Source organism: Cupressus sempervirens, chromosome 8, assembly GCF_028749045.1.
Source record: "Cupressus sempervirens isolate cs-2001-9-10 chromosome 8, ASM2874904v1, whole genome shotgun sequence".
NCBI lineage: Eukaryota > Viridiplantae > Streptophyta > Pinopsida > Cupressales > Cupressaceae > Cupressus > Cupressus sempervirens.
Window position 1 is genome coordinate 60,034,879 of NC_143125.1, and position 13,625 is coordinate 60,048,503.

A 13,625-nucleotide genomic window follows, 5' to 3' on the forward strand; every position below is an offset into this window, starting at 1 on the left:
TTTTAACAATCGGGAATATGTTGATTTTAACAAAGAAAAAATATTAAATCAAATCAATACAAATTAAAAATTATATGATGTTCTAGAGGAGAGAGTCCTTTTTCGAAATCTATAACTTTTGGTTAGAATATAATTATTTTGAAAATTGTGGTGGGAGATGAAAACTATCAATTTTAATAAGTTGAAGTTTGAATCATTATAAAAGAGAAAATATAGGTCTAAAGCCAATTTTATTTTTGATTATTCTAGTTACATATGTTATCTATAAAATAATATGAAATCAAAAGGAAATAAGTTTTTTCTCCATGTAGTTTTGTGGTGGGAACTAGACCCCTGATTTCTAGTGTTTTTCAGTAACTAAAAAGTTATCATTAAAAAATAGGAAAATATATATTTCTTATTCCAAATAATTATTAAAAATTATAATCCTAAAATTCATCCATTTCTACACATTTCATTAGTTTACTTCATTTTCAAATTCTAAATAATAAGACCAGTTTTATGTCATTGAAGGTGAACAATTATAGTTTTATTAGCCTTTTCCTTTGTAAAAGGGTGACATAGGTTTGTGCTTTTACCACATTGCCTTGGAGATTTTTAACTTGGCTTACCTTCCTCTCATAGATCACGTTAAATATTGCATTTGTATTGTGTTTTGAAAGATCGAGCATTTGGCAAAATGATAAATGATTCAAAAAAATGCACCTTTTTGAGAACTTGGTAGGTATCTTTACATAAAAGAAGCTTCTGGATAACATATTTCAAAGTGTAGATTCATAATTGATGATGAGAGACAAGAATCGATCTAACTTAGGAAAGAAATGTAATCAAAGAACAAAGAAATGGGTAAATTTGACAACCAAAAGAACAAAGAGGATAAAAGGTATCATGATAAGGTAGCTTCCAAATCAAATGTAAAGAAAATAAGAATTGTAATTATTATGGAAAATTATGACATTATGAATGGTAGAAAAAGAAGTGTAATAAGTCTAAAAGTAACAAACATGAAGGTAATTATGTGAATGGATGTGCTAAGTTAAATGACAACCTTCATAATTTAAATTTTCTTGTTTCTAATAATACTCTCTTTACTCAAATATTTGTGAGAGAAATGATGGAAGTGAGATTTATTAAAGAGATGATAGGTCTCATGATATAAAAGGTTATGGTGATATAAGTGTTCATCTACCTAATGGAAATGTAAAATAACTTTCCAATGTCATACGCATGTCTTTGGAATTAAGAGAAAATTGATATCAATTTAAAATATCATTGATCAAGGTCTAGAAGTTGAGTTCTTCAACACAAGTTGTCTTTGAAGTTAAAGATATAAAAAATCACAATAATGTAGTTGTTGAAAGAATTGGGAAATAGAGTTTGTATAATATCGATGTCCAAATTGAAAGTAATTATGTAATAACTTTTAGATGTATACTTCTACTTAAGAGTTATGCCATAAGAAGCATGGTTATTTAAGTGTTAAAGATCTTATTTCTCTACAAAGAAAAGAGATAGTGTAAGATCTTGTAATATTTAAAAATGAATAAATTTATTGTGATAATTTTACATCAAATAATTAACAAAATAATCAATTTTCAATAAGAACAATCAAAAAATTAAACAATAAAACATATATAAAATAAATATAAAAAGAGAGTTGCATATATATATATACAAATTTGTACATACACATCAACATACTATGTTCTTTCTATTGCCAATTCCCAAAGTTATATTCATTTTTCACATTAAGAGGATTCTTAGAAGTCATTTCATTGCTTTCAATATCTTTCATCTAAATTGAAAGATAATTTAAGGTGTCGTAGATATTGTACTTTACTGAATACAAACATTCCATTCAACCGGAAAACTAATTACATGTCAAATACCATTATATTATATATAAACAAAAAAAAGTTCAAATATAGCTTTGGTTGACCAGTCAGGTAACGTGATTGACAAGTATTCTTTATTAGTCGGCAACGAACACAATATATATTGAAATCCAGTGCCCCAATATAGAAAATTAAACTTCGCCGCCTACGGTGGAACAATGCTTTGAACTCCTTTCTCTAAAAGTGAAACGAATATGTCAAAAAGATGTGGCACAATGCTCAACTGCTTCGCAATATTTGCTTCCACACCCCCAAAAAAATCAACTACCACACTGTCCTCTAACAAATATGTGACGCCCTCTCGCAGAGAAATAATCCCTAAAAATTCGCGCATACAGCGGACAAATTAAGCGAATTTACTGTACAAAATATTATCCTTTTTGTCATTCAATCTTCATCGCAAATCAACAAGAAGCTCAATCTACCTAGCCGTCCGCTTCTGGAGAAAGCGTCCAAGAGATTTTTTCTTCGCTAATGGAAGTTCTGCATAACAGATTCCCTCGTTAATTCATTGAAAACAATTTTAACCTCTTAACATGTAACAAATTAATTCGAGCACTTACTCCAATGCGCTATGCCAAAAGGATGTCTTTGACTTGCCGATCCTTCTAATTTGAAAACACTTTCTCTTAATCCCTTTGAAAAATCTACAGAACCTGAAATATTTGCCGCATTTCCGTTACGCGCTGCCATGGTAATTATAGCCTTTGCCTGTTAATAAATAAGAATGTGAGTTCCATGTTGAAAGCGAAATAAGTCTCCGTGATGCTAAGAAATCTCAAGGTTAAAAATTACTTCTTACTTTCTCAGAAGAAACGTTATAGACATTTGCTGCTCCGTTGTAGAAAAGCATTAGCTGAGAAGACGAGGTTTTGGTAGGGGCTTTGAAATTCAATGCTTTGGAAATGCTGATTTCTGTGTCGAGGAAAGGCTTTTCGCTGTCTTTGGTATCCGATCGAGATTCTGCGGCATATTGCGGAAACAACTCCAGTGCCTTTAAATCTTCAGAAACCCCGCAGTGAAGCTCCTTCTGAGAATGCTCTGGATTGCTCAAATGTTCATCAGAGAGCACTTGATGCACCATATGTGGTTTAATCTTTCGCAGGCAAGACTGTATTCCTGTAAATATTGAAGTACAAATAGGCATCGATATCAATATTAAGGATTTAAGATAATTCAAAGGATATTGCTTTAAATATTGAAGAACAGATCCAGGATTCAAAGATATTTGATCAATATTCCCGTAAATATTGAATCACAGATCCAGAATTTAAAGATATTTAATGAAAAATCCTGTAAGTATTGAAGCACAAATTGGTATGGATATTAATATTAAGATATTTCATGAACATTACTGTAAATATTAAAGCGCAGATCTAAGATTTAAACATATCAATGAAAATTCCTGTAAACATTGAAGCGCAGATCAGCGTAAACATCGTATTAAGGATTTTAAGGTATTTGATAGATCCTGCTGTAAATATTGAAGCACGATTTGAGGATTTAAAGATATTTGATGGAAATTCATGTAAATATTGAAGCGCAAACCGGCATAAATATCAATATTAAGGATTTAATGATATTTGACGAAGTAAAATCAACAAAATAACATACCTCGCCTATTAATAATTTGTCGCTGACAATGCGTGGCAGAACTGGTATTTTCTGTGGCATTCCCGTCACTTCCTATTCCCAAGAAATCGATTGTGACCAGGTGAGACTGAGATTGAGATTGAGCCATCTCTTAATCAAAAGAAATGCGTGATCTAATGTAATGAATGAAGTCATTGTCCTGGCATTTAGATAGATAGATAAAATTTTAACGTCCGCGAGGCTAAAACAGTTTATAAGAGATTAAAAACTGGACGAACACAGTGGCTGGCGTTTCAGACTAGTAGAGAACGTGAGGGAATTTAAGCACGTGTGAGAATGCCGCCATTTGGCAATCAAACCATTCAGTCGAGTCCTTTGGTGAAAGAGCGGCGTCGCGGGGGGGATTGCGCCGACCTGTTCAAAAAGCCACGTGCCTATTTTAGACTCTGAAAATTCTAAAAAGGAAGTGTGCTGTACAAGCGGATAGCACACGCTATCGAAGCGGAGATTACGCGATGTGAATGGCTTATCGACGATCCACGTCGGTGACATCTCACATCATGTAGGGCAATCAGGGCGGGTTCTTTCGTTTTCCTCACATTAAAAATTCATTTGCCAAGGTAGTAGGTCTTACTTTAATGGAGTACAGAGGATGTTCGTTGTAGTGTAGCTAATGAAGTCAAGATAGGTAGTCTATTTATTTATTTCTATGATAGTGCTATATCTAACTTTTATTTTATTATAAAAAACCAATATCCAATTTTAAAACTTGGTGCTATATGATTTTGAAGGTCAAGTCTATGAGATAATGGTTAAGTTTTAACAATATTGAAATGTCAAGCAAAAATTGGATTGACAAATATTTTTTATTGAGTTTTTTTAATGTATCTTCAAGGACAATATTACCATTAGACTCCAAATAATCAGGGAGAGTTCATTATTATTTAGGAGTAATTTCTTATATTGAATGAGCATGGATTAAGGAGATAACCAAATCTAAGTATGGAACTTTGTCATACTCAAGACACCCAACAGTAGCATTGCCACAAGAGGTAGTTCTTGAGAAGATGGAAACCATCCTCCATGAGTGTTATCTATGGTATCTAGACTCCAAATAATCAGGGAGAGTTCATTATTATTTAGGAGTAATTTCTTATATTGAATGAGCATGGATTAAGGAGATAACCAAATATAAGTATGGAACTTTGTCATACTCAAGACACCCAACAGTAGCATTGCCACAAGAGGTAGTTCTTGAGAAGATGGAAACCATCCTCCATGAGTGTTATCTATGGTATCTAGACTCCCAATAATCAGGGAGAGTTCATTATTATTTAGGAGTAATTTCTTATATTGAATGAGCATGGATTAAGGAGATAACCAAATATAAGTATGGAACTTTGTCATACTCAAGACACCCAACAATAGCATTGCCACAAGAGGTAGTTCTTGAGAAGATGGAAACCATCCTCCATGAGTGTTATCTATGGTATCTAGACATTATGAGCTATAAGGTTCAGAACCTCTCAACACATTTACAAAATCAGCTACAACCACAAATGTCTTTAAGGAAAAAGGGGTCAAGAGGAACTCTAGGGCAACAATACAAAGAATATTCTCCCAATGCTCTAAACTCTTTTGCAAATGATTCATAGGAAAATAAATTTGTAGTGCTAGCAAAGAACTAATCAAAGAGAAATTGATTGAAGGTACCGTAAGGATGAAAAGGAAAATCCAAGAGAAAGCATACGAATATCCAAGAAGAAGACACAAGATTTGCAAGAGAAAGAAAAGATCCCCATGATTATGTAGATGGCATAAGGCTTGAAGAAAATGCAATGAGGGAGAGTGTAATTAACATATAAATATTTCCATCTAAGAAAGAAAATTAATAGATGTATGAGAGAATAGTTAAAAACTCTCAAGTGTAAGCATGATATCTAGCACCCTATGTGGGCACAATGTATCACCTCATAAGGAGGAAATGTGTAATTTTAAATATTTAAAATAAACAAAATGAGTTGTGAGAACTTATATAGGACAATAGACTTTTAGGTATTCCTTTGGAATACTCCTACTAGAGATAAAAGGAGGAAATTAACTTTACCAAGTAAAGATTAATTTCTAACATTGAGCAACTTCAACTATTACTTTACAAGCTTGAGTTGTAATTCATATAAGAATATTATAACATATAATTATTTTAGTATACATAGAAAAATGTTTATTTGTAGAAGAATATGAAAAAGGAGTTGTATGTCTATCTTTCCAAATGTTGAAGAAGATTTTTACCATAAAAGAACTCTAAATTTATGTTTACTTGAAATGAAGACAAGACCAACCTCCCAAATAAACTATATTCCAAGGTAATTTGAAAGTCTAAAATTTCAAATGCCCTAGGTCCAATACCTTGAGCTTTTTGAGATTTATTACAAATTTAACAAAAAAGACACTTGAGACTTTCAATTGGCCCCCAAAAATGGGTGAGTATTGATAATCCCAAAAGGAGCCAAATAAGCACCTAAGAAAAGATATTGATAAAAAAATGCACTAAGAATCATATTCAATATTATATTCAAGAATAATCAACTAGACAAAATAGAAATAATATGTTGGAGAACTAGAGCATTGGGTCGGGGGTGAATGAACTATCACTAAAAAAATTAATAAGAATGATGAATGCTTAAGAACTATACCTTTCTAGAACTATTGCATCTATTAAAATAAATAATGTGCATTGAAACAAATGAAACATGTCATATCAAACCATTTAACCAAAAAATAGTACAGTACTAAGAAACATAGAATATAATTGTAATATTCATAAGGCACAAACACAGTTATTTGAATGGAAAAAATTTAACATAGTTGTTGTCTTAGGTAATCCAAGAACAAAATACATACTAATGTCACTTCAAGGATTAATGGAAATAGGTGTATGCAATCCAATATTCTAATTTACTCCTTTTGCAACTTGAGAAATTCCACAACTCCTTACAAACTTCTGAGCATCCTTATACATTTGTGGCCCATAATACTTATAAGAAAACTTTAAATATCTTATCAATTTCAAGATGTCTAGCCAAGTCACCACAATGATTTTCCTTTATTAAATTAACTCTCATAGAACTTCTTGGTATACACAATTGAATTCCTTTGAATAACATACCTTCTTGAATGAAATACTCATCAAACTTATCTCATTTGATCTAATATATTTGGTTCTCTACACTCTTTCCATGCCTTGGAAAAATTAGGGTCAATATCACAAAATTCCTTCATTTCATCAAAACCAAGAACTTCAACTTTCATCTCAATCAACAAAGAATGTCTTCTGCTCAATGCATTAACAACTAGGTTAGTAACTCCACTCTTATGCTTTATAAAAACTGTGAAACTCTACAAATATTCAACCAACTTCATATGTCTCTGATTCAACTAATCTTGACTTTCCAAATACTATAAAACTTTATGATCAATATACAACACAAACTCCTTAGGAATCAAATAATGTCTCCACTTCTTCTAGGTTTGAACAATTGCATAAACCTCTTGATCATACATAGAATGCTTCCTTTTAGCATCGTTCAACTTCTCATTAAAGAAAGTAACAAGTTTACCTTCTTGACTCAACATAGCTCCTATTGCATTGCCACTTGCATCACATTCAACTTTAAATACCTTATTGAAATCATGAAAAGTCAATACAAGTAACTCAACAACCTTTTGTTTCAAAGTCTCAAAACTTTTATCAGCCCCATACGCCCACTTAAATTTTTTTGTATCTACTCTCATTGTCCCAATCATAGCATTACAAATAGAACTGAAATTCTTTATAAACTGTCTATACTTGACTAACCAAACAATGAAATGTTCTTACCTGACCCACATTCTCTAGTGTAGGCCATTCCAAAGTTGCTTTAACCTTTTCAGGATTCATTCTCAAACCATTAGCTGAAATCACAAATCCAAAATATACAATCTCCTCTTGCATAATAGAACACATCTTCAAATTAATCAATAACTTTTTTTCTTTCAATCGCTTCAATACTTGTCTAACATGCTCAAGATATTCTTCCTTAGTCTTATTGAATATCAAAATATCATCCAAATAAACAATCATGAACTTACCCAAAAATCTTTTGAGAAATTTTTTCATTAACCTCATGAAAGTATTTGGTGCATTAGTTAAACCCAAAAACATAACCAACCATTCATACAAACTATGTTTTTTTCTTAAAAGAAGCCTTACATTCATCACCTTCTTTAATTCTGATATGATGATAACCACTCTTCAAATCAATCTTGATAAAATACTTTGCTCCACTCAAACAATTCATTATGTCATCCATCCTCAGCATAGAAAACCTATATTTCACTAGGATCTTTTTAAAAGCTCTAAAATTAGTATATTTTCTCCATTCTCCATTCTTCTTAGGTGCCAATACAACAAGTACATCACATAGACTCAAACTTCTCTAATCAAACCTTTTTGCAACAACTCTTGCTTTTGTCTAATAAGAACAATCGAAAAAAAATTAAACAATAAAGCACATATAAAATAAATATAAAAAGAGACTTCCATATAAATTTATATATACACCCAAAAAAATTACATATAAATTTGTACATACACATCAACATAATATGTTCTTTCTATTACCAAAGTTATATTCATATTCTACATTAACATGATTCTTAGAAGTCATTTCATTGCTTTCAATATCTTTCATCTAAATTGAAAGATAGTTTAGTGTGTCGTAGATATTGTAATACAATGAATAAAAACATTCCATTCAACCGGAAAACTGATCACAAGTCGAATACCATTTTATCATATAAACAACAAAATTCAAATATAGCTTTGGTTGACCAATCCGGTAACGTGATTGACAAGTATTCTTTATTAGTTGGCAACGAACCGTTGTCAAACACAATATATATTAAAATTTAGTGCCTCAGATATACAAAGTTAGTCTTCGCCGCCTACAGTGGGACAACGCTTTGAACTCCTCTGTCTAAAAGAGAAACGAATATGTCAAAAAGATGTGGCACAATGCTTAACTGCTTCGCAATATTTGCTTCCACACCCCCAAAAAAATCAACTGCCACACTGCCCTCCAACAAATATGTGACGCCCTCTCGTAGAGAAATAATCCCTAAAAATCCGCGCATATAGCGGACAAATTAAGCGAATTTACTGTACAAAATATTATCCTTTTTGTCATTCAATCTTCATCGCAAATCAACCAAGAAGCTCAAACTACCTAGCCGTCCGCTTCTGGAGAAAGCGTCCAAGAGATTTTTTCTTCGCTAATGGAAGTTCTGCATAACAGATTCATTCCCTCGTTAATTCATTGAAAACAATTTTAACCTCGTAAAATGTAAGAAATTATTTCGAGCACTTACTCCAATGCGCTATGCCAAGCGGATGTCTTTGATTTGCTGATCCTTCTAATTTGAAAACACTTTCTCCAATATTTGCGGTATTTCCGTTACCCGCTGCCATAGTAATTATCGCCTTTGCCTGTCAATAAATAAGAATGTGAGTTCCATGTTGAAAGCGAAATAAAACTCCGTGATGCTAAGAAATTTCAAGGTTAAAAATTACTTCTTACCTTGTCAGAAGAAACGTTGTAGACATTTGCTGCTCCATTGTAGAAAAGCATTAGCTTAGAAGATGAGGGTTCGGTAGGGCTCTTGAAATTCAATGCTTCAGAAATGCTGATTTCTCTATCGAGGAAACGCTTTTCGCTGTCCTTATTGTCCGTTCGAGAATCGGTGGCATATTGCGGAAACAATTCCATTGTCTTTAAATCTCCAGAAACCCCGCCGAAAAGCTCCTTCTGAGAATGCTTTGGATTGGTCAAATGTTCATCAGAGAGCACTTGTTGCAGCATATGTGGTTTAATCTTTCGCAGGCAAGATTGTATTCCTGTAAATATTGAAGTAATAATCGGCTTCAATATCAATATTAAGGATTTAAAAGTATTAAAAAAATATTGCTTTACATATTGAGGAACAAATCCAGGATTCAAATATATTTGATCAATATTCCCGTAAATATTCAAGCATAGATCCAGAATTTGAAGATATTTAACGAAAATTCCCGTAAATATTGAAGCACAAATCGACATCGATATTAATATTAAGAATTTAAAGATATTTGATGAACATTACTGTAAATATTAAAGCACAGATCCAGGATTTTAACATATTCAGTGAGAATTCCTGTAAATATTGAAGCGCAAATCAGCGTAAATATCGTATTAAGGATTTAAAGTATTTGATGGATACTGCTGTATATATTGAAGCACAATTTGAGAATTTAAAGATATTTGATGAAGACTCATGTTAATATTGAAGCGCAAACAGGCATGTATGTCAATATTAAGGATTTTACGTTATTTGATGAAATTAAAATGAAGAAATCGACTTACCACGCCTATTCATAATTTGTCGCTGGCAATCCATGGCAGAACTGGTATTTTCTGGGGCATTCCCGTCACTTCCGATTCCCAAGAAGTCGATTGTTACCGGGTGAGAATGAGCTTGAGATTGAGCCATCTCTTAATCAAAACAGATGCGTGATCTAATCTAATGAATGTCAATTGCAATGAAGGGAGTCATAGGCATGGTATTTATAAGAGCTTAAAAGCTGGACGACAGCAGAGGCCGGCGTTTCAAAATGGTAGAGAAACGTGAGACAATTTAAGCACGTGCGAGAATACCGCCATTCGGGTCTCGATGAAAGAGCGGCGTCGCGGGCGAAACTACGCCGAGCTGTTAAAAGAGCCACGTTCATAATTTAGAGATTGAACATGGTAAAAAGGTCGTGTGGTGTACAAGCGGATAACACACGCTGTCTAGGCGGAGATCACGGGATGCGAACGGTTCATCGACAGTCCACGTCGGTGACATCTCACATCATGTTTTCCAATCAGGGCGGGTTCTTTCTTTTTACTCACATTTTAAATTCATTTGCCACGGCGGTAGGTCTTACGTCAATGGAGTGCAAATGATGTTTGTTGTCGCGTAGCTAATGCAAGTCAAGGTAGGTAGTCAATTTATTTATTTCTATGAAACAGTTATATCTAACTTTTTATTATATAAAAAATAAAACAATATGCAATTTTAAAACTTGGTGCTATTTAAATATATGATTTTGAAGGTTAAGTCAATCTATGAGCTGACGGTTAAGTTTTAACAACATTCACTAGTGAAGCAAAATTTTGATTGACAAATATTTGTTATTAAGTTTTTAATATATATCTTTGGGGACAATATCATCATTAGACTCCTAATAATAATCAAGGAGAGCTCATTCTTATTTAGGAGTATTTTCTTAGGTTGATTGAACATGGATTAAGGAGATAGCCAAATCTAGGCATGGAACTTTGTATTAATCAAGACACCCAATACTAGTAATGCCTGGAGATAAAGTGTTGTTGAGAAGATGGAAACCATCCTCTAAAAGTAGTGTTATCTATGGTATCTAGAAATTAAGAGCTATAAGGTTCAAAGCCTCTTAACACATCTAAAATATCGGCTACAACCACATGTCTTTAACAAAAAGGGGGTCAAGAGGAACTCCCAGACAACAATACAAAGAGCATTCTCCGAATGCTCTAAATTTTTTATGCAAATGATTCAAAGGAAAATAAATTAAAGTACTAGCAAAGAAATAATCAAAGAGAAATTGTTTGAAGGCACCTTAAGGATGAAAAGAAAAATCCAAGAGAAAGCATACAAATATCGAAGAAGAAGACACAAGATTTATAAGAGAAGAATTTTTTTTAAAAAGAATCCTCACGATTATGTAGATGATATAAGGCCTAAAAAAAATGCAACGAGAGAGAGTTCGATTGGCATATAAATGTTTCCATGAAAGAAAGAAACGAGGCAACTCAAATTAATAGATGTATGAGAGAGTAGTTATAAACTCTTGAGTGTAAACATGGCATCTAGCACCCTATGTGGGCACAATGTGTTACCTCATAAGGAGGAAATGAGATATTTCAAATATTTCAAATAAACAAAATGAGTTGTGAGAACTCATACAGGACAACAAGTTTTTAAGTATTTCTTTGGAATATTCCTATTAGAGACAAAAGGAGGAAATTAACTTTACCAAGTAAAGATTAATCTCTAACAATGAGAAACTTCAACTATAAATTTACAAGCTCCAGTTGTAATTTATATAAGAATATATTAGAACATATCTTAATTGTAGTATACATATAAAAAAGTTTATTTGTAGAAGAATACAAAAAAAGAGTTATGCGTCTATCTTTCCAAATGTTGAAGGAGATTTTTACTATTAAATCATTCTAAATTTATGTTTACTTGAAAGGAAGACAAGACCAACCTCCTATATAAATTATAATCCAAGGGAATGGAAGTCTAAAATTTCAAATGCCTTACATCCAAGGCCTTAAGTTTTTTGAGATTTAAGACAAATTTAGCAAAAAAGGGACCTGAGACTCTTGATTGGCCCCAAAAATGAATGAGTATTGATAACCTAAAAGAATATTTCAATATAAAAATGCACTAAGAACCATATTCAAGCTTATATTCAAGAATAATCAACTACACAAACTAGAAATAACATGTTGTGGAGGACATGGCCACTGGGTGGGTGAGGAGAGTGGGGGTGGCGGGGTGGGGGGTGGGGACGGTTGGGGGGGTGGGGGGTAGATTAGCCATCATTATAACAACTTTTGAGAATGATGAATACTTAAGCAATATACCTTTCTACAACTATTACTTCTATTAAAATAAACAATATGCATTTAAACAAATGAAACATGTCATATCAAACAATTTAACCAAATAACAATAGTACTAAGAAACATAGAATATAATAGTAAGATTCATAAGGCACAAACAAAGTTATTTGTATGGAAAAAATTAAACAGTTAAGAAACACTTGAAAGTTATCTTTATTAAGTCTCATTGACCAAAACCTCACTAGTTACAAGTATGTTTTGCTATAAAAAGATCTCACTAATCATATGTACAAGGTCTAATAGCAATATTGAATCAACCAAAAATATTGTCTAGTTTTTCAAAAAGGGCTATTTTGGGTAGGGCTACTATTTGTGGCAACTAAACTATTTTTATCAAGATTTTATTTAAACATAGATTTCTCCAATTACTTTCTTGGAGGTTCATTTTACATTTTTCGATTTTGGGGGGGTGGTATGAAAGAACTTCGAACCAAGTTTTGAAGTTGTTAGAGCCTCTAAAAGAGGGTCAATTTTTTTCCAAGTGTCTTCTTTGATAGTCAAGTTTTAGATAGCTTTGATAGGTTTCTAAAAATTGGTTATAATAGCCAATCAGATACATGAATCACAAGATATGGCCTTTGGAAGTTACACTACTTCAGGAGGAAAAATAAAATCCCTTCAAATACTCAAATGAGTACCAAAACTCATTTGGGGGCATATTTCAGAATGTAGGGGGGGTAAGTGCACAAAGTTGTCGTGCCAAAAGGGGGGTATAAGTGGACACCTTTTTCCTGAAATCTGCAAATTTTAAACTTCAACAAGAATTTGAAGATATTTACGCTCAAAGTTTTTAGATATGACAAAAAAAAAAGTCATAGTCCTTTGAATCTAGTTTCTAAACTACTATTTTTTTTTCAAAATGGTTTAGTTTTAGGTCCTCAAAAAAGGGGGCCACAAAAAGTGGTACTGTTTATTCCAAAAAAAACATAGCACAGTACAAAGTGTGGCCCCCTTAGAATTTTAACTTTTTTTTTTGAAATTTTTTAATTTTTCGAGTAATTTTATAATGTCTATTTTTTTTTAACGAATTTTTTAACTAGACACATCCCAAAAATGTGAAATATCTGTGTGCTCCCCCTAGAAATAATTGAAAACTAATCTAAAATCAAAACTTTTTTTTTGCAAAGTGTGTAGAATGGAGTCTAGTTTCTAAAAAACTAAGTTGTTACAAAATTCGATGAACGAGCTAAAATCTATAGCCCAATTAGTATGTGGTGGTTTTTGACAAAAAATGAACATACATTCAAAAAAAATTATAGATGAAAGGCTTGAAACAGTTCAAATAAAAAATAAATTATATGGTTAGATAGCTAATACAGAGACCTATAATGCTATGTAACTTGATCTT

The 13,625-nt window shown here is 32.3% G+C and overlaps 2 protein-coding genes across 2 annotated transcripts; both read right to left on the minus strand.

Moving 5' to 3' along the window:
- Positions 1-2,070: 2,070 nt before the first annotated feature.
- On the minus strand, positions 2,071-3,756 carry LOC149541596 (uncharacterized). The gene is made up of 4 exons (XM_089796090.1): positions 3,510-3,756; positions 2,698-3,014; positions 2,459-2,606; positions 2,071-2,378 (listed from the first exon to the last, which is right to left on the minus strand). The coding sequence occupies exons 1-4, from the start codon at positions 3,634-3,636 to the stop codon at positions 2,317-2,319; spliced, it is 654 nt and encodes a 217-aa protein (XP_089652216.1). The 5' UTR covers positions 3,637-3,756; the 3' UTR covers positions 2,071-2,316.
- Positions 3,757-8,412: 4,656 nt separating this feature from the next.
- On the minus strand, positions 8,413-10,125 carry LOC149541597 (uncharacterized). Its single transcript, XM_089796091.1, has 4 exons — positions 9,929-10,125; positions 9,107-9,423; positions 8,898-9,015; positions 8,413-8,813 (listed from the first exon to the last, which is right to left on the minus strand). Exons 1-4 carry the CDS (start codon positions 10,053-10,055, stop codon positions 8,752-8,754), a joined length of 624 nt encoding a protein of 207 aa, XP_089652217.1. The 5' UTR covers positions 10,056-10,125; the 3' UTR covers positions 8,413-8,751.
- Between the last annotated feature and the right edge of the window lie 3,500 nt (positions 10,126-13,625).